Source organism: Coregonus clupeaformis, unplaced genomic scaffold (genome assembly GCF_020615455.1).
Source record: "Coregonus clupeaformis isolate EN_2021a unplaced genomic scaffold, ASM2061545v1 scaf0025, whole genome shotgun sequence".
Lineage (NCBI taxonomy): Eukaryota > Metazoa > Chordata > Actinopteri > Salmoniformes > Salmonidae > Coregonus > Coregonus clupeaformis.
The window spans coordinates 933,525-961,473 of NW_025533480.1; the positions used below are offsets into that span (position 1 = coordinate 933,525).

Sequence of the window (27,949 nt, forward strand, 5' to 3'; positions counted from 1 at the left end):
TGCCTGTTTGATGGTTCATCGGAGGGCATAGCAGGATTTCTTATAAGCGTCCGGGTTAGAGTCTCGCTCCTTGAAAGCGGCAGCTCTACCCTTTAGCTCAGTGCGGATGTTTCCTGTAATCCATGGCTTCTTGTTGGGGTATGTACAGTGAGGGGAAAAAAGTATTTGATCCCCTGCTGATTTTGTAAGTTTGCCCACTGACAAAGACATGATCAGTCTATAATTTTAATGGTAGGTTTATTTGAACAGTGAGAGACAGAATAACAACAAAGAAATCCAGAAAAACACGTCAAAAATGTTATAAATGGATTTGCATTTTAATGAGGGAAATAAGTATTTGACCCCTCTGCAAAACATGACTTAGTACCTGGTGGCAAAACCCTTGTTGGCAATCACAAAGGTCAGACGTTTCTTGTAGTTGGCCACCAGGTTTGCACACATCTCAGGAGGGATTTTGTCCCACTCCTCTTTGCAGATCTTCTCCAAGTCATTAAGGTTTCGAGGCTGACGTTTGGCAACTCGAACCTTCAGCTCCCTCCACAGATTTTCTATGGGATTAATGTCTGGAGACTGGCTAGGCCACTCCAGGACCTTAATTTTTATTTTATTTATGAATGTGCTTCCTCTTGAGCCACTTCTTTGTTGCTTTGGCCGTGTGTTTTGGGTCATTGTCATGCTGGAATACCCATCCACGACCCATTTTCAATGCCCTGGCTGAGGGAAGGAGGTTCTCACCCAAGATTTGACGGTACATGGCCCCGTCCATCGTCCCTTTGATGCAGTGAAGTTGTCCTGTCCCCTTAGCAGAAAAACACCCCCAAAACATAATGTTTCCACCTCCATGTTTGACGGTGGGGATGGTGTTCTTGGGGTCATAGGCAGCATTCCTCCTCCTCCAAACACGGCGAGTTGAGTTGATGCCAAATAGCTTGATTTTGGTCTCATCTGACCACAACACTTTCACCCATTTCTCCTCTGAATCATTCAGATGTTCATTGGCAAACTTCAGACGGGCCTGTATATGTGCTTTCTTGAGCAGGGGGACCTTGCGGGCGCTGCAGGATTTCAGTCCTTCACGGCGTAGTGTGTTACCAATTGTTTTCTTGGTGACTATGGTCCCAGCTGCCTTGAGATCATTGACCAGATCCTCCCGTGTAGTTCTGGGCTGATTCCTCACCGTTCTCATGATCATTGCAACGCCACGAGGTGAGAACTTGCATGGAGTCCCAGGCCGAGGGAGATTGACAGTCTTTTGTGTTTCTTCCATTTCCGAATAATCGCACCAACTGTTGTCACCTTCTCACCAAGCTGCTTGGCGATGGTCTTGTAGCCCATTCCAGCCTTGTGTAGGTCTACAATCTTCTCCCTGACATCCTTGGAGAGCTCTTTGGTCTTGGCCATGGTGGAGAGTTTGGAATCTGATTGATTGATTGCTTCTGTGGACAGGTGTCTTTTATACAGGTAACAAGCTGAGATTAGGAGCACTCCCTTTAAGAGTGTGCTCCTAATCTCAGCTCGTTACCTGTATAAAAGACACCTGGGAGCCAGAAATCTTTCTGATTGAGAGGGGGTCAAATACTTATTTCCCTCATTAAAATGCAAATCAATGTATAAAAATTTTGACATGCGTTTTTCTGGATTTTTTTGTGGTTATTCTGTCTCTCACTGTTCAAATAAACCTACCATTAAAATTATAGACCGATCATTTCTTTGTCAGTGGGCAAACTTACAAAATCAGCAGGGGATCAAATACTTTTTTCCCTCAATGTACGTACGGTCACTGTGGAGACGACGTCATCGATGCACTTATTGATGAAGCCAGTGACTGTTGTGGTGTACTCCTCAATGCTATCTGAAGAATCCCGGAACATATTCCAGTCTGTGCTAGCAAAACAGTCCTGTAGCTTAGCATCTACATCTGACCACTTTTTTTTTAACCGAATCACTTGTGCTTCCTGCTTTAGTTTTTGCTTATAAGCAGGAATCAGGAGGATAGAGTTATGGTCAGATTTGCCAAATGGAGGGACGAGGGAGAACTTTGAATGCGTTTCTGTGTGTGGAGTAAAGGTGGTCTAGAGGTTTTTTTCTTCTGGTTGCACATTTAACATGCTGGTAGAAATTAGGTAGAACGGATTTAAGTTTCCCTGCATTAAAGTCCCCGGCCACTAGGAGCACTGCCTCTGAATGAGTGTTTTCCTGTTTACTTATGGCCTTATACAGCTCATTGAGTGCAATCTTAATGCCAGCATCGGTTTGTGGTGGTAGATAGACAGTTACGAAAAATATAGATGAAAAGTCTCTTGGTAAATAGTGTGGTCTACAGCTTATCATGAGATACTCTACCTCAGGCGAGCAAAACCTCAAAACTTTAATCAACCATTTACTGCACTCTCTCTGACTCAATGGAGTTGAATTAATAACTTCAATAAGATTATGTTATAATCCTTATATCAGATGCATATTGTAGTAGTATCTAGGAATCTGTTATGTTGTTGTTGATATCAGATAAGACATGCATATTAGATGTTAATTAAGAGGATGGGGATTTAGCATGCTTTTAAGATAAGTGTTGATGTTTTAAAGAGGTTGCAAAAGAGTTTAGTAGGTTTAGAACTCGACAGGAGGGTATTTGAGGCAGTTACGATGCTATGATCCAATAGACTTGAGTGTTCTGCTCTGCTGTGTGTAATTGACTTCCCTGTCATCGGCACCCGGGGAGCAGTTGTTGATGGGGGCTGCCTTGCTCAAGGGCAGAACGGCAGATTTTCCCATGTTGCCGGTGTAGTGTATTAAGATTATGATGGTGTTAAATGTTTTTCATGAAGAAATGGAATGTTGTTTATGTTAGTATCAAGAGGGAATGTTTTAGGTGTAACGTCACATACAACAGACCGGAAGTGTGTTGTAGACAGGGGAGACTGGGGATTGGCCAGAAGAGGGAGCATCATTGGTTATAAATAGGGGGGAAAACGAAGAAGAAAGGCAGAACGAGCAGCCATTCTGAGGCGTCGCTCTCCGGGTGTCATGTCACCTGTCACTCATGCTGAAGCTTCTGATCTGAATAAACCTTATGATCAACGTTCAGTATGAGCAGACTCCTTTTGTTCATCAGCAATAATTGCCACCACTCATCCGATACGAGACCGGCTCGGGGATTCAACCCAGCAACCTTTCCGTTACTGGCCCAACGCTCTTAACCGCTAGGCTACCTGCCGCCCCCGCACTTAACATGGTGTTTCTATGCTGAGTGCTGCTCTTTCCATGCCATAGTGGATATTGTTATCCTACTTAGTGTCGTTCTCCAGTTTTGTCTGGGAATTCATTCCAATTTCTCGCTTATCGATTCAACTGAGCAAGTAACATCTTAATTTATATGTCTGCTGACCAGGTGAATCCAGGTGAAACTATTACCCCTTATTGATGTCACTTGTTAAATCAGCTTCAATAAGTGTAGATGAAGGGGAGGAGACCGGTTAACACTAGAACCGCTGGGCCTCGATGGACCCCCGTTCAACCTAAATAGCAGTCATTCTGACTGCAACATTCTAACAGTGTAATTCATATATTTCATATATGCTATTGCAAAATAATAATTTGGTTGTGTTTATGAAGGCCTTGGGTAACATTAGAATATGATTTGTATTTGATTTCAAATAACACAATAGCATTTTGATTAGTTTATGTTACACACACACACACACACACACACACACACACACACACCACATCACATCACATCACATCACACCACATGATTGAAGTAGAGTTGATGTGTCCTCTGTAATGGAATTATTTTAAAATGCACACTTTTCTGACCCTGGCCTGTTAAGTTGTGTTTATCGGAGGCTCCGGCGCTTTCCATCGAATACCTTCCAGATTGTATCATCGATCATACTGAGTGCTGGATCAAGCTTCCCGTTCCTGTTTCACAGCCACTGAAAAATTTAACGGGACAGTTCAAACTGCATTACAGTAAAACTGTGTGTTTCATCTGAATGACAATGAATGCAATATGGATTGATACAGCAGTTGATTATGAATTATGTCAAACCAGTGCTGTTTGGTTCATTGAGGAGGCACATTCATTAATTATGACTCTGCATAAAAATTTGACAAAATTACAGTGTATGGAGTAGTTCCATGGAAACCCTGCATGTGAAAACGTTTTCTAGTAACAGCATGTTATGCCTAAAAGCAGATTAGGCATTGTGAAGAGGTAGAAATGTTGACTTCTGCAGAACAAACCACATTACATTTCACTTGGATTTACTTGACTAAGAACACTTGTTTCCCCCCTAATTCTGTGTATTTAAAGCCATCCACCATTCCTACTGTACAGTATGTATCCACTTCATTTCAATATCAACTCCAGCCCCTTACACGTTCTGCTGTACTGCAGCAGGCTACTATACTACTGCACTATAAGACAATCAGTTGAGCCTCTCAGCCCTGCAGCCAGGTGACTCCACTCATCCTCTCTCTTCTCCACAGGTCCTGCCCTTATAGATCATTGATGCAGGAGATGGTGGAATACCTTGCATAATTAAATGCTTTAAATTCATTAGCCTGGTTGTCAGGGGAACAATTAAAATGGAGTGGTGGTGTGCAGTGCTGTGCTGCGTAGTGGGGCTTGCTGTGTAGAGCTTCCAACTACCAACCAAAACCAGCATGGACCTGGCTCTCAGGCAGATTAGCCAATTAACAAGGGAGAGACGGATGAAGAAAATCTGAAGCAGAGGAATGTTGGAAATTATATTGGTTTGAATAATCAGAGAGAGAGAGAGAGAGAGAGAGAGAGAGAGAGAGAGAGAGAGAGAGAGAGAGAGAGAGAGAGAGAGAGAGAGAGAGAGAGAGAGAGAGAGAGAGAGAGAGAGAGAGAGAGAGAGAGAGAGAGAGAGAGAGAGAGAGAGAGAGAGAGAGAGAGAGAGAGAGAGAGAGAGAGAGAGAGAGAGAGAGAGAGAGAGAGAGAGAGAGAGAGAGAGAGAGAGAGAGAGAGAGAGAGAGAGAGAGAGAGAGAGAGAGAGAGAGAGAGAGAGAGAGAGAGAGAGAGAGGGGGGAGGGGGGAGAGAGAGAGAGAGAGAGAGAGAGAGAGAGAGAGAGAGAGAGAGAGAGAGAGAGGAGGGAGAGAGGGGAGAGAGAGAGAGAGAGAGAGAGAGAGAGAGAGAGAGAGAGAGAGAGAGAGAGAGAAATAATCAGGAATAGAGAGATGGAGAGAATATGAGAGAGAGGGTACGGAGTCAGCAAAAGTGACAGAGAATGATGCTCTACAACTGACAGAAACAAAACTGTCTGTGTGTTGTTGTTGGAACAGCAGAAATGTTCCATCATGTTACTCCCAGTGCTCCTTGTGTTAAATTGGTGAAAAGCCATTGAGGAGGACAGAGGGGAGAGTTTGTCAAAGCGGTGGCAGGCAGGCTGGCATCCCTGAATACTCGGTGTGTTACTGTGTAGAATAGTAATGAAGCAGGGGTTGCCTAATTGTGGCCCTGGAGTGGCTGTGAGGCTGTGCTGTGCCATGGGCTTAAACCTCATGAAAAGGAAGGGCAAAGCGGACATGCCCCAAGCACTGTGAAATCTCCCTCCAAACTTAAAGGGTTCCACGTTACTGTGGAAGGATTTCAGTGTTGTTACAATGAAACCCTTGCCATCTTGGGCCACAGAGTACTGTAGCTTCTTCTTTTAGCAGGCTGGCCAAATATGTCACTGTCTCTAAATTCGAGAACATAGTGACGGTGACCTGAAACCTTCCAGGATGACAGGATCAATGGTCTGGTTGAACAAAAGCCTCTTTCACTTCCCTGAAAACTGGAGCAATATCCAACATTGCATCAAGGAGATATGAAAATAAAAAATACAGAAAATAGAAACAGGGGTTTTAATCCAAGGCTACAGTCTGACATTTTCAATTTATTAAATGTTATCCAATATATTAGATGGAGAGGACACCACTGCTTTCTATTGTTATTTATTCTTGAAGTAGTCTGACTCATGTTGTGTGTGTGTGCGTGCCTGTGCGTGCCTGTGCGTGTTCGCGCCTACGAATCATATCTTACTAAATGTCAAGTTTTCAAGACGCATAACTTTAATTATAAACATTTGTGTGGGCTTCTTCTGTTCCCAGGCCTGGCTGTGTCTCTCCAGTTGCTGCACGGGGACATTGAACAGCTGAGGAGAGAGTACATGGTGTTGTTCACCAGAGGAGTCTCCATCACCAAGAAACTGGGCTTCTCTGACATCATCATGCCAGGTACGGAACAACCCACACAGCTAAGCTCTTCTTTGGTCAAAACAGAACGATGTCTGTACTGCACTGGTTTTGCAGGTAAATCTACACTCACAGGCCAGTTTATTAGGCACACCATCCCGTTCACAAAAATGGTTCACTCCTACAGACAGTGAGTCACGTGGCCGTGGCCTGCTATATAAAGCAGGCAGACAGCCATCGAGGCATTTAGTTATTGTTCGATTGAACGTTAGAATGGGCAAAACGAGTGACCTAAGCTACTTTGAGCGTGGTATGATTGTCGGTACCAGACACGCCAGATCCAGTATGTCAGAAACAACCGCCCTCTCGGGCATTTCACGCACGACAGTGTCTAGGGATTACCGAGAATGGTGCGACAAACAAAAAACATCCAATCAGCGGCAGTCCTGTTAGGCGAAAACATCTCATTGATGAGATTAGTCGAAGGAGAATGGTAAGAATCGTGCAAGCTAACAGGCGGGCCACAAACAGACAAATAACGGCACAGTACAACAATGGTGTGCAGAACGGCATCTCGGAACGCACAACTTGTCGATCCTTGTCACGGATGGACTATTGCAGCAGACGACCACACCGGGTTCTACTTCTATCAGAAAAAAAAACACTGGACAATTGAAGAGTGGAAAAACATTGCCTGGTCCGACAAATCCCAGTTCCTGTTGCGTCATGCTGATGGCAGAGTCAGGATTTGGCGTAAGCAGCATGAGTCCAGCATGAGTCTTCGGATCCATGGCGTTGGTGTACTGGTGTGGGGAATGTTTTCCTGGCACACATTAGGTCCCTTGATACCAATTGAGCAACAATTGAACGCCAGGCAAAGGGGGTTTGTTCTGGAGGTAAAAGGGGATTAAACGCGGTACTAGGTGAATGTACTTAATAAACTGTCCAGTGAGTGTATATTGGCATGAATTACTGTACATAGTAAAGTGTACAGTAAAAGTGACTTGCGAAACAAACATAAAGCCATTGTTTGAATGAAGAAAGATCCATGTGTACATCCATTCACATAAAGAGCAACACACAAAGAGGAACCGTTCGCTGTGTCCCCTAGTGTTTTGCCTTCTACAGTAGCTCGAGGTTTATGTTCACAGTGTTTGTCACAGAGAGTCTTCTCCTACTTTCAGTGTGTGTGCTGCTGTAGGCAGAGGATTATAGTCAGGCTGCGCTGCTCTCTCTGTCAGCCTTTCCAGGCTGTGTGTGTGTGTGTGAGTCGATCTCTCTGGGTTACCATGGTGATGCCTATTAGCCGGTTGAGTTGGACCCTGACCCTGAACGCTATTAGATGGAGATGTGGAGAGCTATTTGCACGCGCGTGCGCACACACACACACACACACACACACACACACACACACACACACACACACACACACACACACACACACACACACACACACACACAAAGGGATGGAAGACGACTTCCTCTCGTTTCTATTCTGTGGCTAACCATTCTCTGAAGCGGATACAGACCTGTCTTCTCTTGTGCAGATGTTGCCTCACTATATTGTGCTACTTCTCCAAAAACCCTATTTATAAAACATGTACCACTACCACTCGGCTATTTCCTGCCCAGGACTGACCTTCTAATTTCTGCACCAGTCAAAGGCTGCCTTGAGCGTATACATGTGTCCTTTCCTATAATTATTCTCTAGGCGGAGAAGTTACAGACAGACCTCCTCAGGAGGCTGTTTTCATATGAGGCAGCTACTATCTACTTTTGTGTGTGTGTGTGTGTACACTTATCTCAGTACAGATCTAATACTTCCCACCAGCTCAGAATGTAAGTGGGGATGTAATTCTCCTTATCTCACAAAGTAAATGAAGAGCGGCTGGTTTAACTGTCACACCCTGTGGTCTGGGGTACCGGGTGATGAGGTGATGGAATAGCACATTCATGTGTTATCACTAGATGACAGCCTGTGTGTATGTGTGTGTAGCCACATGGCATCCATGTCACCCGTCTGAGTCATACTGCAGGAAGCACCTGCCATCTTTAATGGTATAGTTGCTTAGCCGTAATGTTGTACTGTGACTGTACATCCATTCTACTTCCTAAGCCCCACACATGCCTGAAAGTGCAACACAAACATGTCTGAAAGTGCAGGCGCAAGTGAAAACCAAGCCTTTGGAAAAACAACAAGCACATCGATTTATTTTTCATATTTTACTTGTTATTTTAAGCTTATGAAGTATGCAGGGAGGGTGCCACTGTACAGTCCAGTGTGACTCAGCTAGACGCCTTTTGCCAGCCTTTGGGACGTTGTTGTTTTTGTGGAATGTTCAGATTCAGAACCCTCAGACCCATCTGCCCTGAAAACAGATCTGTGCCCTGTGCCAACCCTGTGTCAGTCCCTGTCACTTCCATGTCTGTCACTGGGGTGAGGAGGTCACCCTATCCTTGCTGACAGTATGATGTGTCAATGCATTGTCCTCCTCTTTGCTGATAGATATAAACATACTTTTCTCCTTTTTAACTTATTTAACTATGTACTGACATTTAACTCTAGCATTTATGTGTATATCATACATGTAAATGACCACTGAACAGCAGGAGAAATTGCAATGTGGCTTTGTGTGTATTTATGCTAACCTGCATGACATGATAGGGAACTTCTTTCCTGGAGCAAATGAAAAATATTTGACTACATTAAAATATCATCAATCAAACACTAGATGAGTATACCAAGGCACTGCATGCCGAAACGTTGGTTAGGTTTCCCTATATACAGAGTGTGCAACTTTCTTTCTTTCTTTTTATTTGAACCACTCTGTTCACCCTCCTGCAGGAGAGATGAGGAATGACCTGTACATGACGCTGGAGAAAGGAGAGTTTGAGAAAGGAGGGAAGAGCGTTGCCAGGAACGTGGAGATCACGGTCTATGTGCTGGACATCGAAGGCCAGGTCATGAAGGTAAGATGATCCATTCCTTTATTACAATATTCATTACTTGTAGCAAAATATTTTTATTTTTTTTATTTTCCATATTACAGGCATGATTGTGCTTTCAATTCTCATAGTAACCTGGTAACCTGGTTCAACCAAACTGAACAATGGTAATGTTTTCTAATGTTGAAGGCCTATATGGGTAAATCTGGTGTGTACTGGTTGTTCCTCAGCCAGATGTGAGATGAGGATGGGTGTTGGCACATGGTGTTGGTCATTAGTAGGGTACTAGTGTTCTCTGTAAAACACTGTGGTTTCCTGATCAGGCAGGATGCTGCTGCAATACACAGAAAATAGATGTGATTCTGCTTCTGCTAGAGCTCTCCTCTGCATACAATCATGTCACTCACTCAGCCAGAGCGAGACCTGAGAGTGCTGTGCGTCACAGGTCCAGTAAACAGTGTGTGTGTCCTGCACTCTCTCTCCATCTCTTGCTTTCATCTCCACTACCTATTAACACCACTATCTCCCCACTCTCTCCTCTCCCCTCTGCCCTCTCTTATCTCCCCTGCCTCTCTTCCCTCTCCCCTCCCTCCGCTCTCTCCCCTCTCTCTCCTCCGCTCTCTCCCCTCTCTTTATCCTCCCCCCTCTTTCTCTCACCCCTCTTTACCTCCCTTCCTCTCTACCTCTATCCTCTTCTCTCTCTCCTCCAGAGTTATGTAGCGGCTGGGTCAGGGGAGCCTGGTGGGGATGAGTACCACTCCTTTGTGCTCTACCACAACAACAGTCCCCGCTGGGCTGAGCAGATCAAACTACCCATCCCTGTGGACATGTTTAGGGGCTCGCATGTCCGCTTCGAGTTCAGACACTGCTCCAGTAAGAAACTACTCCACCACTACTCTGGGATAATGTATTGTGTGTGGGGGGAAGAGGGATGCGTGGGTGTGTGCGTTTTTCTGTTTCGTTGTCTGTGTCTCTGTGTGTTTCTGTGCATGTAAACTCAGCAGGACCCTGTCTTTCAAAGATAATTCGTAAAAATCCAAATAACATCACAGATCTTCATTGTAAAGGGTTTAAACACTGTTTCCCATGCTTGTTCAATGAACCATAAACAATTAATGAACACGCACCTGTGGAACGGTCGTTAAGACACTAACAGCTTACAGATGGTAGGCAGTTAAGGTCACAGTTATTAAAGCTTAGGACACTAAAGAGGCCTTTCTACTGACTCTGAAAAACACCAAAAGAAAGATGCCCAGTGCCACTGTGCAGTACAGTGTGACTCAGCTATAAACCTTTTGCCAGCCTTTGGGACATTGTTGTTGCCGAGAGAGACTTCAGGGGCTTGGCAACAGACGTTCTTGCACTGCAGCTTAACATTTACCGTAAATATCCCAGTCACATTAGCCTATAGTATAGCCACTAGCCAGTAAGCATGCTTACAACAAACTATTCAACTACCCTTACAAAAAAAGACTGCAGTCGACTGTGGTATTTTGTACACAGTAATTGCAGAATAATTGCAGTGTACTGCAGTTGAACTGCAGTTACACTGCAAAATTACTGCAGAAAAAAACGGTGTTATTTTGGACGCAGTATTTGCAGCATACTGCAGTTATACTGCACTATAAATGCAGTTATACTCTCTGACTGCAATCTTTTTTTGTATCGGTATGCAAGAAACTTCATCTTAACAATATTACAGTCTTGAATAATGCAACCAAACCACATTACACTTCAATAATGCAACAATTCACAAGCATGTGCAGACAGTAAAAAAAAAAAAAAGTGTTTCTCGTCCGTACACGCTTCAAGACAAAAGCAGTTACTGCTAGCTAGCTAGCTAAAGCTAACAACATGTCTTCATAATGTTAGCCTATCAAAAATGAATGATTACCCCTCTCATACAAATATAAGAGAACAGTAGGACTATCTTACAACATTAGAACAAACCAGGCTTCATTTTGATTAATATCATGAAAATCATCACGTGGTGAACTCAAATTGCAACTGAAAACGTTAGTAATTCACTGGGGAGTGGACATCAGCTGTTTAACGTGGCTCAGTGCAGCCAGCCAGACAGAGTTGACAAAAAAAATATTCTTAAAACTATGACAACAATTTCAAAATGTAACAGGCTGTTACTGCAATTTAAGTTAACTCAATAAAATAAGTCTCAAATACAGTGAGGGGAAAAAAGTATTTGATCCCCTGCTGATTTTGTACGTTTGCCCACTGACAAAGACATGATCAGTCTATAATTTTTATGGTAGGTTTATTTGAACAGTGAGAGACAAAAAAATCAAGAAAAACGCATGTCAAAAATGTTATAAATTGATTTGCATTTTAATGAGGGAAATAAGTATTTGACCCCTCTGCAAAACATGACTTAGTACTTGGTGGCAAAATCCTTGTTGGCAATCACAGAGGTCAGACGTTTCTTGTAGTTGGCCACCAGGTTTGCACACATCTCAGGAGGGATTTTGTTCCACTCCTCTTTGCAGATCTTCTCCAAGTCATTAAGGTTTCGAGGCTGACGTTTGGCAACTCGAACCTTCAGCTCCCTCCACAGATTTTCTATGGGATTAAGGTCTGGAGACTGGCTAGGCCACTCCAGGACCTTAATGTGCTTCTTCTTGAGCCACTCCTTTGTTGCCTTGGCCGTGTGTTTTGGGTCATTGTCATGCTGGAATACCCATCCATGACCCATTTTCAATGCCCTGGCTGAGGGAAGGAGGTTCTCACCCAAGATTTGACGGTACATGGCCCCGTCCATCGTCCCTTTGATGCGGTGAAGTTGTCCTGTCCCTTTAGCAGAAAAACACCCCCAAAGCATAATGTTTCCACCTCCATGTTTGACGGTGAGGATGGTGTTCTTGGGGTCATAGGCAGCATTCCTCCTCCTCCAAACACGGCGAGTTGAGTTGATGCCAAATACCTCGATTTTGGTCTCATCTGACCACAACACTTTCACCCAGTTCTCCTCTGAATCATTCATTTACATTTACATTTTAGTCATTTAGCAAACGCTCTTATCCAGAGCGACTTACAGTTAGTGCATACATTATTTTATTTTTTTCATACTGGCCCCCCCGTGGGAAACGAACCCACATCCCTGGCGTTGCAAACACCATGCTCTACCAACTGAGCTACATCCCTGCCGGCCATTCCCTCCCCTACCCTGGACGACGCTGGGCCAATTGTGCGCCGCCCCATGGGTCTCCCGGTCGCGGCCGGCTACAACAGAGCCTGGATTCGAACCAGGATCTCTAGTGGCACAGCTAGCACTGCGATGCAGTGCCTTAGACCACTGCGCCACTCGGGATGTTCATTGGCAAACTTCAGACGGGCCTGTATATGACCATGCGGGCGCTGCAGGATTTCAGTCCTTCACGGCGTAGTGTGTTACAAATTGTTTTCTTGGTGACTATGGTCCCAGCTGCCTTGAGATCATTGACAAGATCCTCCCGTGTAGTTCTGGGCTGAATCCTCACTGTTCTCATGATCATTGCAACTCAACGAGGTGAGATCTTGCATGGAGCCCCAGGCCGAGGGAGATTGACAGTTATTTTGTGTTTCTTCCATTTGCGAATAATCACACCAACTGTTGTCACCTTCTCACCAAGCTGCTTGGCGATGGTCTTGTAGCCCATTCCAGCCTTGTGTAGGTCTACAATCTTGTCCCTGACATCCTTGGAGAGCTCTTTGGTCTTGGCCATGGTGGAGAGTTTGGAATCTGATTGATTGATTGCTTCTGTGGACAGGTTTTTTTTATACAGGTAACAAACTGAGATTAGGAGCACTCCCTTTAAGAGTGTGCTCCTAATCTCAGCTCGTTACCTGTATAAAAGACACCTGGGAGCCAGAAATCTTTCTGATTGAGAGGGGGTCAAATACTTATTTCCCTCATTAAAATGCAAATCAATTTATAACATTTTTGACATGCGTTTTTCTGGATTATTTTGTTGTTATTCTGTCTCTCACTGTTCAAATAAACGTACCATTAAAATTATAGACTGATCATTCCTTTGTCAGTGGGCAAACGTACAAAATCAGCAGGGGATCAAATACTTTTTTCCCTCACTGTATAAGGAATGTCTATGTCTATACATTTCAACGGTTTACATTTTTTTTTTTACTGTAGGCATGTTGGGCTCAACGAAACAATTCTGTTTACACTGCCCTGCTTGGAGGGGGGTAACTGTCAGACGAATGTCGCGTGCTACCTCCGTAGGTAGCGGTCGAGACGTGAGCATTTCACAGCTTTACATTGCAGTAATTAGTCTATTCTCTGGAATTTTTTTCGATACCTCTCGAGAATCTCCTTCAACTTTCGTCAATGTAAAAAGGGCCTGTGTCTCAGCATCTTCTCATAATCGTCTTCCAGGCCTGTAGTCTCCCACAACACTGAGGAAAACTTCTCATGTAATGTCCACCCCCTGCTCTGACACACAGCTGCCCTCATGGGCATACTGCAGCCTCTGCAGAACTATGACTCATAGGTGTTGTTTTTAAACCTGCTTAAAGCCACCATTTTCCCTCACTTCCTCCAAGGCTCTAAACATAGCGATAGAGCTTTCAGGAGGCTGGTGAGGGGAGGACGGCTCATAATAATGGCTGGAATGGAGTGAATGGAATGGTATCAAACACATCGAAACAATGTGTTTGCTACAATTCCATTTATTTAGTTCCAGCCATTGCTATAAGGCCGTCCTCCCCAATTCAGGTGCCACCAGCCACCTGTGATGCATAACTGCACAGTCAAGCTCTCTATAATATAGCTGTCTGATCGTAGAGTAGTAGAGAGTAGCAGTGATAGTACTAGAGATCCTCATGTGTTTCCTGATAGTGACGTTGGATGTGTGCGGTGTTCCACAGCGAAAGACAAAGGTGAGAAGAAGCTGTTTGGCTACTCCTTCGTTCATCTGATGCAGGAGGACGGACGGACACTGCCGGACGGCACCCACGAGCTCATCATTCATAAGGTACCAGAGCCCTACTGTACACATACACACGGATGCACACACACATACAATAATTTCTCACCTGTCCACCATGATAGTCATCACTTAGGTAGGCGTTCCACATTAGTGGCGGATGAGTCAATCCATACTGTTTAATGTAAAGCTCTTTGAGATCTTGAGAAAAAAGCTATAATAATGCAATCACATTATTATTATTGATAGTGACTGCTTGGCTCCAGAGCGGTGGCTAGGTGGGTCAGATGCTTCAGTAATGAGCAGGCTAGCAGGATGATGAGTAATATCTGTTAATGCGTGAGACATGGGTGAAGCGTGTGTGTGTGTGTGTGTGTGTGTGTGTGTGTGTGTGTGTGTGGGGGCATTTTCTGTGAGCACTCACACACACATGCACAAATACACGCGTGCGCACACACACATCACATGCTCACACTGCTATTTCCCGTTGATACTTTTCCAGTTTATACTCTGTCATAAACAGGCGCTGGCCATCCTCCCAGCTGGTTTTCATTGCTACCCCAGTAAGCTCTCCACTTAACACATGGCCTGTCCAAAGCAAACAGCAGCTAAACCAACCCTCAGGCATAGCCAATTAAACACAGCTCTGTACTACGGGGCCAGTTGCCTGTAGCTGTGTGTGTGTGTGTGTGTGTTTATGTGTGTGTGTGAGTGAGAACTGAGGCTGTGGGTTAAGAGAGAGACAGGAAGGGGTAGGGAGCACTGTAGGTGGTCTGTGAGTTTTATAAAAAGAAAGGCAGGGTAAGAGAGCATGCACAGGTTGTGGATAGTCTGGACTCTTCTGAGACAGAGGTTTTGGCCTGAAAGAGAGACAATATAATCCAAGGTACTGTAGAGAGACAGACAGGTTAGGGGTTGTCTAGACTCCTCTTAGTTAGACAGACAGTCAGACAGACAGGGAGAGCACAGAGGAGTCGAGACTGTGGGAGAACCATTATGCAGCCTCTCCCTCCCTGTGGTTCTGGGCTTGCCCTTTGCTAGTCCTGCTCACCACCTCATTAAGAAGATGCCCACTGCTAACAGGTCATTTCCCCTAACACAGGAGAAACAGAGAGATTAAAAACACCTTGGCCTGGCTTCAGATGCAGTCTGTAGTCTGACCTGTCTGCAAGCAATAAGGGATAGTCTATAGGTGGACCGTTTTGCACAGTTTTAGCTGCCTTGAAATGTGTGTAAAGTGGTATAATTCAAATACAGCTGCATTTGGAGCCTTGCGCTTTGAAGTGCTTACATGTCTCCCCTTTTGAGGATCTTTGATGTGCTATTACCTGAGACAGCTGGTTCTCTGTAGTGTTTTAGGGGAATTGCATTGGACGCCTCTGAAGAGAGAATCTTCTTGTGTTGTTTTCCATCGGCGTAAAAAGTCCTCTTACTGTCAGATGGAAGTCAGGACAAAAAGCTGAAAAAAATTGGCGTGGCCTAGTTTCTCATTGCCAAAATAGGGAAAAGGGATTCAGCACTAACCACGTGTAAGCATCAGTGTGGGAAGAGCCTGAACTGTTAGTCAGAACACATTTAAACACTAGCTTCAAAATACTTTCCAATCTGTGCTGAGACATTAAAAAGCATGGCAAAAATATTTCAAAGTTAGAGATCTGGAAAAATTCGGAGGGCTCACTTTATTGCAATGTATCATTGAAACAAATATATTTGTTTCGATGATGATAATAATAATACATGAAATCCCCCAAACTGCATTTTCCTAGCTGTATGGAAGCATCATATTGTAGTGGAACAAACTCCTTAATGTTTGAGAATGCAGTTAAGTAATGAACCAAATACCGTAATACTGTAGCCTGTTTCTTCAGTCTCCTGTAGTGGCACTAACCCAGTACATTATCTCTGCTCCTTTCAGTGTGAGGAGAATGCTAACCTCCAGGACTCTAGCCGTTACCTCAAGCTGCCCTTCTCCAAAGCCAATCTGCCCGGCAACAACCAGGCTGTGAAGGGCACCAAGGAATCCTTTTGGATCACCTCTTTCCTCTGCTCCACTAAGCTCACACAGAATGGTAAGAGTGGAAGTCAAAGTATTAAATCAAATCAAATCAAATTCTATTTGTCACATGCGCCGAGTACAACAGGTGTAGATCTTACCGTGAAATGCTTACTTAAAAGCCCTTAACCAACAATGCAGTTCAAGAAATAGAGTTAAGAAAATATTTACTAAATAAACGAAAGTAAAAAATAAAATAAAAAGTAACACAATAAAATAACAAGGCTATATACAGGGGTTACCGGTACCGAGTCAATGTGCAGGGGTACAGGTTAGTCGAGATAATTTGTACATGTAGGTAGGGGTAAAGTGACTATGCATCTGAGCATTAGAGCATGCATCTGCACAGTAGACCTACATCCAAACCAGTAGACCTACACTTTCCTACACCACAGTAGGCCTGCTCCAACTTTCTATGGATGTATTATCCAGCGACAGATCACTTACTAGTGTAAAGTGTATCCTTCAGTCTGGAAAGTGGATATTGGTCTGTTTCTGACTCGTTCTGAGTCGTTGTCTTGCCTTGAATATTACAGTGGTATTGCTGAATTCTCAAACAGTCTACCACTCAGTGTAAATATTCTGAAACGTGAGCTGCACAAAGTGAGTAGAGACATTGTGCAAGGAATATATCTAGTTTATTGTCTGGGAAATACAGGTACTTCCTCACATACAGACTGGCACGTTGCAGACACCTTCAGAAGTGCAGTTGAAGACTGAGACATCCAAAGTCCTTTATTCTTCAACCTGGATATTTTATTCATATCGTCTGGGGAATTTAACGCTGGGAAAAAAATAGCTTTAAGTGTTTAAAGCTCGCTACATTCTGAGATGTCATCATTATTTAGAATTCATGGATTGTTTGACTGTTTTATTGTTTGACTTGTTTTATTATATCCTGTAAATAGAATAGAATAGAATTACGTTCTTTTTTCCAGAAGGAACTTCAGTAATTAAATTAAAGCACTTAAACCATACGCCCTCATATTGCTTTGACAGAAATTTTCTCGATTTCCCAAATAGTGATGGAAAGTTGTTTCTCTGTACGGATACTCAGAGTAGTGTATTCAATAACGCTTCTTCATTGCCTTGCCATGATATTGTTTGACAAGACAACGGCAAGTTGCCATTATGCAGAAACCCAGGCTACTGTGCAGATGTCAAGTCTTAATTTGATCACTCTTTTGTTGCTGTGAATTTTCCTGCAAAGCAGGACATGCAAACTTTTAGTGTATTTGAATGTAACATTTGTCTGCTGCAGGATTATTTTCCTGCTTTAGCAAACTGATTCAAATTTAAGATCCTACATCTGTATGTTTCTCTCTGTGTGTGTGTGTCTAGGAACCAAGAGTAGACAGTCTCTCTCTACATGTCTGTGAGCTAACTGAGTTTGTTCATGAGGTAACGGTGGTTGTTTCTCTTCATCTGTCTCTGTAGGTGACATGTTAGACCTGCTGAAGTGGAGAGCCCACCCAGAGAGGATAAATGACAGCCTGTCAAAGCTGAAGGAGATCGATGGCTCTGAGATAGTCAAGGTACCGCCTCTCCCCGGGGCCTCTATCTTGACCCTGATTGGTTCATGATCACGTCCCTCAAACGATGGCCTGTTTAGATTGGCCTTTTCTGTGTTTTACTTAAAGTCTGCTCAACTTCAAAACAGAAATCAATATGTGTTCTAGATGTGTTTTATAGATGTATCATATTATTTTCACCACATGATCTCATAGATATTCACTCTTATGTTCTACCTCTATCTCTCCCTCACCAGTTTTTACAGGACACACTTGATACACTCTTTAGTATATTGGACGAGAGTTCCCAGAGGTATGGACTGAAGGTGTTTGACTGCCTGGTAAGTGACTACTGCTTCTGTGGTCTTCTATTTCCTAGCATATTGTTTTCTCCCTCCCTGACAGCTAATCGTTAGTTGATTCTAAACACTACTGGTTGGATGCTGGTTGGAGCCAGGATTGGGGTGTCATGACAGCAGAACTAATTGTGAGTGTGTGCGTGCGCATGTGTTGGGAAGTAGACCAAGCCTCATTAGAGAAGAAGGCCTGTGTCCAATAGTGGCTAACTGCGGTCAGAGAGAAAAAGTGCAATGATGCATGGTAAACACAGACACACACACACTGGAAGCTTGAGCCAATGGATGTGCTTAATACTGTAACGCTTCACAGCCTTCGTTGATCAATCCCAGTCCGGTCATGCTGCATCTCTCTAATATAGACCTGAGGGATTGATTTGCCTGCAACTGACTCGGTCCAGTAAATCACGCACGCACACACACACACACACACACACACACACACACACTCATCTCTGCTCTGTTCTCATTTATCGTGGGTGAAAGGCTGTAGTGAGGCAGTGAGGCAATCAAACTGCCTTTGTGACAGCAAGATGAATCTGGACAACTAGGCCAGTTTCTGTCACATAGGAGGTTAGGTTTAATAAATAGGTTGTTTGTTGTTGGCTAAATAAAGAGCGTTGCATTTTGTGGAAAGCATTAAGCGGTATGTTACTGAATTATTTTGCTTGCTCTTTCAGGTCCACATTATTAACCTGCTACAGGATAGCAAGTTCCAGCATTTCAAACCCGTCATGGACACCTATATTGAGAGTCATTTTGCTGGAGCCTTGTCTTACAGGTATGTTTCTCTCTTTCTCTTCCTATGGTATGTTATGGTTGTTTTATGGTAAGTAATAATTAGGATGTGTCCTCAATATCTCACATTGATTTGGCCCTGCAAACACACACTTCCTGTCATATACACTCATTGTTCCTCAGACGCTGTGCTGTCGCCTCAAACTCACAATATGATACACTCACACTGTTCTGCCCACACTACCTGTTAAGCTCTAACACTCATTTCTCACTAACACCCCTCTCCTGCCAGGCTAAAATAAACTCACCCTCATTTAGAGAAAGAGTGTTGCCTGCCTCTAGAATCATAGTCTACGGTGGTTTTGTTGAGTTGTTCAGTGACTTCAGTAGAATATAATACTGTATGTACACTATATATACAAAAGTATGTGGACACCCCTTCAAATGAGTGGATTCGGCTATTTCAGCCACACCCGTTGCTGAGAGATGTCTAAAATCGAGCACACAGCCATGCAATCTCCATAGACAAACATTGGCAGTAGAATGGCCTTACTGAAGAGCTCAGTGACTTTAATAGTGGTACCATCATAGGATGCCACCTTTCCAACAAGTTAGTTCGTCAAATTTCTGCCCTGCTAGAGCTGTCCCGGTGAACTGTAAGTGCTGTTTTTGTGAAGTGGAAAGGAGCAACAATGGCTCAGCCGCGAAGTGGTAGGCCACACAAGCTCACAGACCAGGACCGCCGAGTGCTGAAGCGCATAGCAACACTCACTACCAAGTTCCAAACTGCCTCAAGAAGCAACTGTTCGTCGGGAGCTTCATGAAATGGGTTTCCATGGACGAGCAGCCGCACACAAGCCTAAAATCACCATGCACAATAGCAAGCGTTGGCTGGAGTGGTGTAAAGCTCGCCGCCATTGGATTCTGGAGCAGTGAAAATGCTTTCTCTGGAGTGATGAATCACGCTTCACCATCTCGCAGTCCGACGGACGAATCTGGGTTTGGCGGAAGCCAGGAGAACGCTACCTGCCCAAATGCATTGTGCCAACTGTAAAGTTTGGTGGAGGAGGAATAATGGTCTGAGGCTGTTTTTCATGGTTCGGGCTTAACCCCTTAGTTTCAGTGAAGGGAAATCTTAACGCTACAACATACAATGACATTCTAGACGATTCTGTGCTTCCAACTTTTGGCAGCAGTTTGGGGAAGGCCCTTTCCTGTTTCAGCATGACAATGCCCCCGTGCACAAAGCGAGGTCCATACAGAAATGGTTTATCAAGATTGGTGTAGAAGAACTTGACTGGCCTGCACAGAGTCCTGACCTCAACCCCATTGAACACCTTTGGGATGAATTGGAACGCCGACTGCGAGCCAGGCCTAATCGCCCAACATCAATGCCCGACCTCACTAATGCTCTTGTGGCTGAATGGAAGCGAATCTCCGCAGCAATGTTTCAACATCTAATGGAAGGCTGTTACAGCAGCAAAGGGGGGACCAACTCTCTATTAATGCCCATGATTTTGGAATGAGATGTACGACGAGCAGATGTCCACATACTTTTGGTCATGTAGTGTATCTATTTAGTACCAGAAATAACATTCTACACTTTATTCGCTGATTATTTCCAACAAAATGGTGCCTGTCTCTTCAGTACACTATGTACCCAAGGGAAAACCAATCAACATGCAATCACAGTCCAATCACAGAAAATCAGGCGAAAACATCTCCCACATAAATGCTCATTCTGTGGAAATTACTGTACGACCATTTGCTCTCTCCACTATTTTCCCTTTGCTTGTACTCATACTCTCTTATGATTTTTTTCAATTATCTGTAAGTGTGTGCTCTCTCAAACCTGCCCATTAATGTTAATACAGTACACAGTGTGAATTTGAAGTGTTGTTATCACACCATTGCACAGCCACACACAGACATTTTATAAACCAACCCTTGTGTTCTTTTTCTTTTGTCGTATAAACAGAACACAATCCAAGGTTGTTCAGCCCTAGACATTGTTTGATTATGAACACCATTGCCATACATTTTCAACAATATGGGTGTATCATACTCAAAGATTTGACATGCACTATAAAGTGTTTACGCATGCTACACCAAGGCATTCTTTGTGTGTTGTCTCTTGAATATGTAGGTGGATGCTTGGATTGCTGGTGTAAATGCATTGTGATTGCAGAGAAAGGTCTAGTTCAGTAGTTGATGCTAGATGTGTGTTTTTCACAGGGACCTGATCAAAGTACTGAAGTGGTACGTGGATCGCATCATAGATGCTGAGCACCAGGATCACATTCAGCAGGTCCTCAAGGTGAGTGTGCCCTCCTGAACACACACACACACACACACACACACACAGTCTTGCGCAGCTAACCTTGTGGGGACATATAATTCAGTCCCATTCAAAATCCTATTTTCCCTAACCCCAAACCTAACCCTAACCCGTACCCTAACCCTAATCTTAACCCTAACCCTAACCTTAACCCAAAAACCGAACCTTAACCCTAAACCTAACCCTAGCTCCTAACCCTAACCCTAAAACTAACCCTATCTCCTAACCCTAAACCTAATTCTAACCCTAACACTAATTCTAACCTTAACCCTAAACCCCCTAGAAATAGCATTTCACCTTGTGGGGACCAACAAACTTCCCCCAGTTGGTCAAATTTTTCTTGGTTTACTATTCTTGTGGGGACTTCTGGTCCCCACAAGTATAGTTAAACACCTCCACACACACACACACACACACACACACACACACACACACACACACACACACACACACACACACACACACACACACACACACACACACACACACACACACACACATACATACCTACATACATACACACATCCTCTTCAGCATGTGTTGATGATATCTCAGTATCATTCATTAGTCTGTTTTCCCCCCTTTCGCTCATATTGTTGCTGCAATTTCAAAAAGTGGAAAAACTACGCCTTGGGTGTTCGACATTTCCATAACACATGACTTTTAATGACCTAGTAGCACACATATTTGCAGGGGCCCACATCATACTAATATGTTTCCCCATTATGTTTTAATACCAGTGTTATCTAGCATCAAGGTGGATGAGTGATGTTGTCAGTGAGTAACTGTGTGTTACTGTATTTCCCCCCCAGGCCACTGAGTACATCTTTAAGTACATCATCCAGTCCCGGCGTCTCTTCGCCCTCGCCACGGGGGGTCAGAGCGAGGAGGAGTTCCGCTGCTGTGTCCACGAGCTCTTCATGTCCATCCGCTTCTTCCTGTCCCAGGAGAACAAGATCACCAGCCCTGTCACGCAGACACAGGTGTGTGTCCGTGTGTGTGTTTTTGTTACAGTGTTTGTGTGTGCACGTGACACTGACACAGTGACTTGACGCAGTGCAGACATGAAACATGCCCCATATGATTGATAGAGAGCACTGAGGTTATCAACATTGCATCCTGGTCTGTCTTGCTTTATATGTCTTGGGCAATAACAGCAGGAGGCAGGTTTCTCTGTGTGTGTGTGTGTGCGTTTGTGTGCGTTTGTGTGTGCGTGTTATGTTTCAAGCAACCCCACTTAATTCAGTTTGATTTGTAATAAAATGCTTTTAATTGAATTTCACGCAGATATAAAGCCCTGGAGATACTTGGTAATTCATATTTCATGCTTTGTCTTGGGGGGCTACACAGCACGAAACCAGGCTGAACTGCTCTCCAGGAAGACTAAAACAAAGCTGCTAAACACACCCACAAATAATCTGAATTACACACAGTGTAGCGTGTGTCTTCGCGTGTCTGCGTGTCTCTGTCTTCAGCTGATGTCTTTGTTTGTACAAACACACACATTAGTATGAGGGTGTGTGTGTGTGTGTGTGTGTGTGTGTGTGTGTGTGTGTGTGCTTATTATACCCCAGTACCCCAGAGACCCCCTTGTCCTCCTTCCCCTAAATCCTCTGGATCCTAATCTACAGTAATACAGTATATATGTGTGTGTGTCCCCCACCCCCCCTGCTCGCTCTAATAATCATCTCTCCCCAGTGGCTCTCTGTTGGCCTCCAGCCTGTCTCACCCTTGTGCCCTCCACAGATAATATGTGTGGGTCTAATTCAAGGTTGCACACTAGGATATAAGCCACTGGGCTGTGTGTGTGTGTTGTCTGTTTGTGTGTGTGTTTGCTGCACATTTAGCTGTGTAAACTCCCACAGCAGCCCTCCTAATGAACCCACCTGATGACCTGTTCACCCTGTTGCTTGACCACTCACTCTGGCTCACACTCTCTGCTGGAGTTCCTTACGACACATTGCGCTGTTGTTTTCACCTTGGATGTGGTGTTATTTCACCCTGGTGTTATCCTGCTGCTCCACCGGTTCCTCCCTCCAGTGCCGCCGGGAAATCATTTTAACTAGGCACAGAGACTCTCTGTCAGAACAGTAACAGTGCACAGTAAAATTATGCACCTCTTGGCACAATCCAGTAAAAAAAATGTCTGATTGCTGATCTATTGTAGTCTTGATCTACAACAGAACAGAACAATGGCTATAGGAGAATGCAGATCAGGCCACTCCTAATCCATGTTAATCTGGCGGCTTCCCCCCTCCCCCTCATCCTGTATTGTACTGTGCTGCTGCTGATGGCACCTCTGGATTAGGTGTGTTGGAGGCATTAATGAATGGTGCCCAGATGGCAAACTCTCCATGAAGGCCAGTGGTTTGGGATTGGAGATTAACATAAGTGTAATTTCCAACCCAGTACATTAGTTAGCTAGCAGCTCTCTTTGTGTCAAGGGCAAACTTGTGGTGTACATAGACGGGGGGGTCTTTGTGACATAAAAATAAATATAAATGCACAATTTGACATGATTTATGCCTCTCTTAAGGGGTATTTTGAGGGGTATATGGAGGGATATTTTGAAAACACAGTGGAAGGATAAATGTAAGGACCCCCACTACAGTATGGGCAGAGAGTAAAAACATGTTTATAATGCTATTCTACACATTTTGTCTTGAGCCTGAAAGAAAATGTTGCAGTTTTAAAGATCATTTCCTTCAATTATACACATTTTGCAAAGGAACAGAGAGAAAACGTTGCTATTTTTATAGTTAATCTCATGCTATTCGTCACATTTTGCCATGAGGATGATATTTACTTAGCAGTTTTAAAGCTAATTTCCTTCAATTCTACACATTTGCCATGGGTCAGAGAGAAAGAAAATCTATTTTAAAGCTCATCTCATGCTACTCTACACATTTTGCTATGAGGCTGAGAGAAAATGTTGCAATTTTAAAGTAACTGTCCAGTGAAAATCTCACTTTTAAAAGTTAATATTCTGTTAACTTATACCTAAATAATGTTGTTGACTCATCATATACTCGTATTTATAACCAACCTCTTCAAAAACCCCACCTCAAACTTGTATCTCAAACAGACCGTTTAAAAAAATGCTTGCTATTTCCTTATAGAGGATGATGTCATCCTCCTGAAGAGGATGAGCTGGCCAATCAGCGGTCTACTCGCATTAATATTTTTCATGACCGGTATATGCCCATCCCATTCTGTTGTTGGGGTACGCCCACATAATTTTAATTATTAAAAACAAAAAACGAATTATGAATAAGATATTTGGCTACAGAACTGCCATTTCTTTCCGATCTCTACAGCTTCCGTTCCAAAAACAAAACCTGTGAAATGACGTCAACACATACTGGAGGAGTTACTGGATAGCTACAGTGGCTAGCTTAGCTAACAAACTAGCTACGTCGGTCGCAGCGCTCATGACCAGAATGACACATCGATGAACCACCAAAGGCACACCCATTTCTGTTTGAAAATTGAGAAAGAGGAGGAGATGGACTGTTTTTCGTGCTCAATGTCGACCGTTAAAGATAATTTCCTGCAATTCTACACATTTTGACATTGCTTATGACATGTTCATATGCTATCTGGGGGGCTATAACACGACACAATGTGGATTAAGTCAAGGGGTATGAATCATTTCTGAAGGCACTGTAGGTTAGAGATAAGGGATATCAAGATATATCTTATATTATACTGTAGTGGAATTGTGTTTCTGTACAGGCATAGAATAGACGTTCTGCTGTGTGTGTTGGGGTCCTAGACTGTATCGGTTGAAGCATTGGTTATGATTGGTTTGATTTCTCATGGGCAACATTTACTGAATAGCCTGTTTGTTACTAGAACTGTAGATCACTTTAGGTAAAAGCCTCTGCAGATAAGTGTGTTGGGGACCTAGACCTAGACTGTATATGGTTTGAGTAACATACAGTATACTGACTATACAGTAGCTTATGTGTTAACTGTAAGTCACTTTAGGTAGAAGCCTGTACTACATACTGCTAGATATCTATATTTATACAGTGTCTGTTTATTCCCAGGCGGTGTTTCTGCTGACGTTCCCTGCGGTGTATGGGGAGCTGCTGAAGATCTTCACGGTGAGGGAGGTAGCAGGCTTCGTCAGAGAGACGCTGGGCAGCCTGCCCGCCACCGTTCACGCTGAGTGCCCCCTGGAAGCTGTCAAGCTTCATTGCATCGCCAAGACCGTGGAGAGCCAGCTGTACACCAACCCAGGTAGGAACACACGCACACAAACACACACATAATATTTAATAACTTACACAACATTCACAAGCAAACATTTGGGGGTTATATATGCACACAAACAAACACACATATTGCACACACATGATTAAACAAAATTGCTAGTAATTACATACCTACACAGGCGCACTTGCCAGTTAATTGTAGTTCATTTACATTTACGTCATTTAGCAGACGCTCTTATCCAGAGCGACTTACAAATTGGTGCATTCAACTTATGATTGCCAGTGGGACAACCACTTTTTTTTGTGAGGTATTCCTTAAAGAGGTAGGGTTTCAAGTGTCTCCGGAAGATGGTCAGTGACTCCGCTGTGCTGGCGTCGTGGGGGAGCTTGTTCCACCATTGGGGTGCCAGAGCAGCGAATAGCTTTGACTGGGCTGAGCGGGAACTGTGCTTCCGTAGAGGTAGGGGGGCTAGCAGGCCAGAGGTGGATGAACGTAGTGCCCTCGTTTGGGTGTAGGGTCTGATCAGAGCCTGAAGGTAAGGAGGTGCCGTTCCCCTCACAGCTCCGTAGGCAAGCACCATGGTTTTGTAGTAGATGCGAGCTTCAACTGGAAGCCAGTGGAGTGTGCGGAGGAGTGGGGTGACATGAGAGAATGTTAATGATAATTATATACTCACACAAATAGTCGTGGTAACATTTTATTAGCTGCTTCCTAAGAGGGCGGGCTGGAGGTTAAAATCACACCCAAGAGAGGAAGGAAAATAGAAAAACAGGTGTTTGAGCAGAACACACATGCTAGTATTTTCCTGTCTGTGTGTGTGAGCGTGTGTGTGTTTTCATGTTCATGTGTGTGTACTTGTGTGTATTCCAGAGTCGAGGTGTATCCTGCTCCCGGTGGTGTTGCGTCTGTTGCAGGCCCACATGCAGGAGCAGAGAGACCTGGTGATGTGTGCCCGTATCCTCACCAGCATGCTCTCTCTCATCAAGAAGGACGACTCTGTCACCACCGTGAGTACAGCTACAGATGAGCACCATGGGTAGTGTAGTGTTTTAGGCTGCCACCTCACAGTTAATCATGGACAGACTACAGATTGTGCAAGATTTGAGGTTCTGGGTTAATCGAGGTTACCTCACAGTTAATAGCTCAAAAGGCATTGCTCAAAAATTGTATTGTTCCCTTGATATTGATAACAACAATGTGTATTTGTCACGTTCGTTGAAGGACGGGACGGACCAAGGCACAGCGTGATATGCATACATGTTTATTATACCGAATAAACACAATGACAAAACAACAAACTAAACGAAACGTGAAGTCCAAGGTAGACACAAACAACATACCTTACACGGAACAAGATCCCACAACCCACTAGTGCCAATAGGCTGCCTAAGTATTTTTCCCCAATCAGAGACAACGAGCTACAGCTGCCTCTGATTGGGAACCACACCGGCCAACATAGATCTACACATAATAGAACTACAACATAGAATATATATAACAAAGAATATACACACCCTGACTCAACATATAAGAGTCTCTTGAGTCAGGGCGTGACAGTATTGTGATCTCAATACAGCTTTGTTTGTTTGCTTGACGTGATAAAATAAACTAGCAAAACCTGCCAGACTGACAATAGACTCAAAGAAATGTGGTTCATTGATCAAGTAATGAAGTAAACAGATAGGTGCCAGAACAAATAAACAATCCAATCCAATTGGAATCCATTAATGAAACATAACAGTGTAGATGTGGCAGTTTGTCCCTGTGAGTGTGTTAGTGTCATCCTGACCTTGACATGGTGCTGGCCTGTTTGTAAGCAGCTAGTCTCTCTCTCTCTCACACACACACACACACACACACACACACACACACACACACACACACACACACACACACACACACACACACACAGCTCTGACAGACTGGGCTGTGAACATGGCTAAGATGAAGTGACAGCAGGAGCAGCCAGTGTGCCAGTCTGACACTCTCTCTCATTATCACTTTGTCTATCCAACATGGGGCTCCCTTCTCAGAATGGAGTGGGGAAATGGACTCTCTCTTCCTTGGCCTTAGTTTCCCTCTGCTGTTGCTCTGTTGCTGTGGCTCATGGAGCCACCAAGGAGCAGGCTGGCAATCTGGATCACACACACACACGCACACACACACACGCACACTTAATCTCTCTAATGTGTGTCCGATTGTTTAAGACTGGTTTAGCTAGTATTGGCTAGTGGTCTATCTTTTTGTGTCACCTGTGTTTGCATACTTCAGGCATGATCATGTACCTGTCTACCATATGTACCTGTGTGAAACTTAATGTGAACTTGTGTGTGTCACTAGGAGCCAGTGGTTTCTGAGGAGGTGGATTTGATAGTGGACAGTCTGCTGGTTGTCCTGATGAGGACCATCCTTGAGATCACTAACAGACCACAACCAGCCGGAACCAATATGAGACTGCAGTTCCAGGACATCACGGTCAGTGTGTGTGTGTTCTGTGTGTGGGTGCATGTGTGTGTGTGTATCTAACTGCTAGTCATTCTAAATGTAGGTTTTAAGGTCAATGATTGAAACTGCATTTGTGGTTAAAAAGAGCTGTACTTCTGTCCTGCTCTTAACCATAACCACTTTATTTCTCTCCCAGCCTGTT

The 27,949-nt window shown here is 43.9% G+C and overlaps 1 protein-coding gene across 5 annotated transcripts in view; it reads left to right on the top strand.

Annotated features, from left to right (window-relative positions):
* LOC121543671 (dedicator of cytokinesis protein 4-like) overlaps positions 1–27,949 on the top strand; it is a 125,881-nt gene that overhangs the window by 61,846 nt on the left and 36,086 nt on the right. For all 5 annotated transcript variants that reach the window (XM_041853725.1, XM_041853728.1, XM_041853727.1 and 2 more), the window contains exons 13-25: positions 6,122–6,247; positions 9,051–9,175; positions 9,862–10,024; positions 14,027–14,133; positions 16,001–16,154; positions 17,576–17,673; positions 17,907–17,990; positions 18,686–18,786; positions 20,979–21,060; positions 21,894–22,064; positions 25,134–25,326; positions 26,173–26,309; positions 27,643–27,777. In XM_041853725.1, coding sequence (XP_041709659.1) covers positions 6,122–6,247; positions 9,051–9,175; positions 9,862–10,024; positions 14,027–14,133; positions 16,001–16,154; positions 17,576–17,673; positions 17,907–17,990; positions 18,686–18,786; positions 20,979–21,060; positions 21,894–22,064; positions 25,134–25,326; positions 26,173–26,309; positions 27,643–27,777 — 1,676 coding nt within the window. The remainder of the gene's footprint in view (positions 1–6,121; positions 6,248–9,050; positions 9,176–9,861; positions 10,025–14,026; positions 14,134–16,000; positions 16,155–17,575; positions 17,674–17,906; positions 17,991–18,685; positions 18,787–20,978; positions 21,061–21,893; positions 22,065–25,133; positions 25,327–26,172; positions 26,310–27,642; positions 27,778–27,949) is intronic.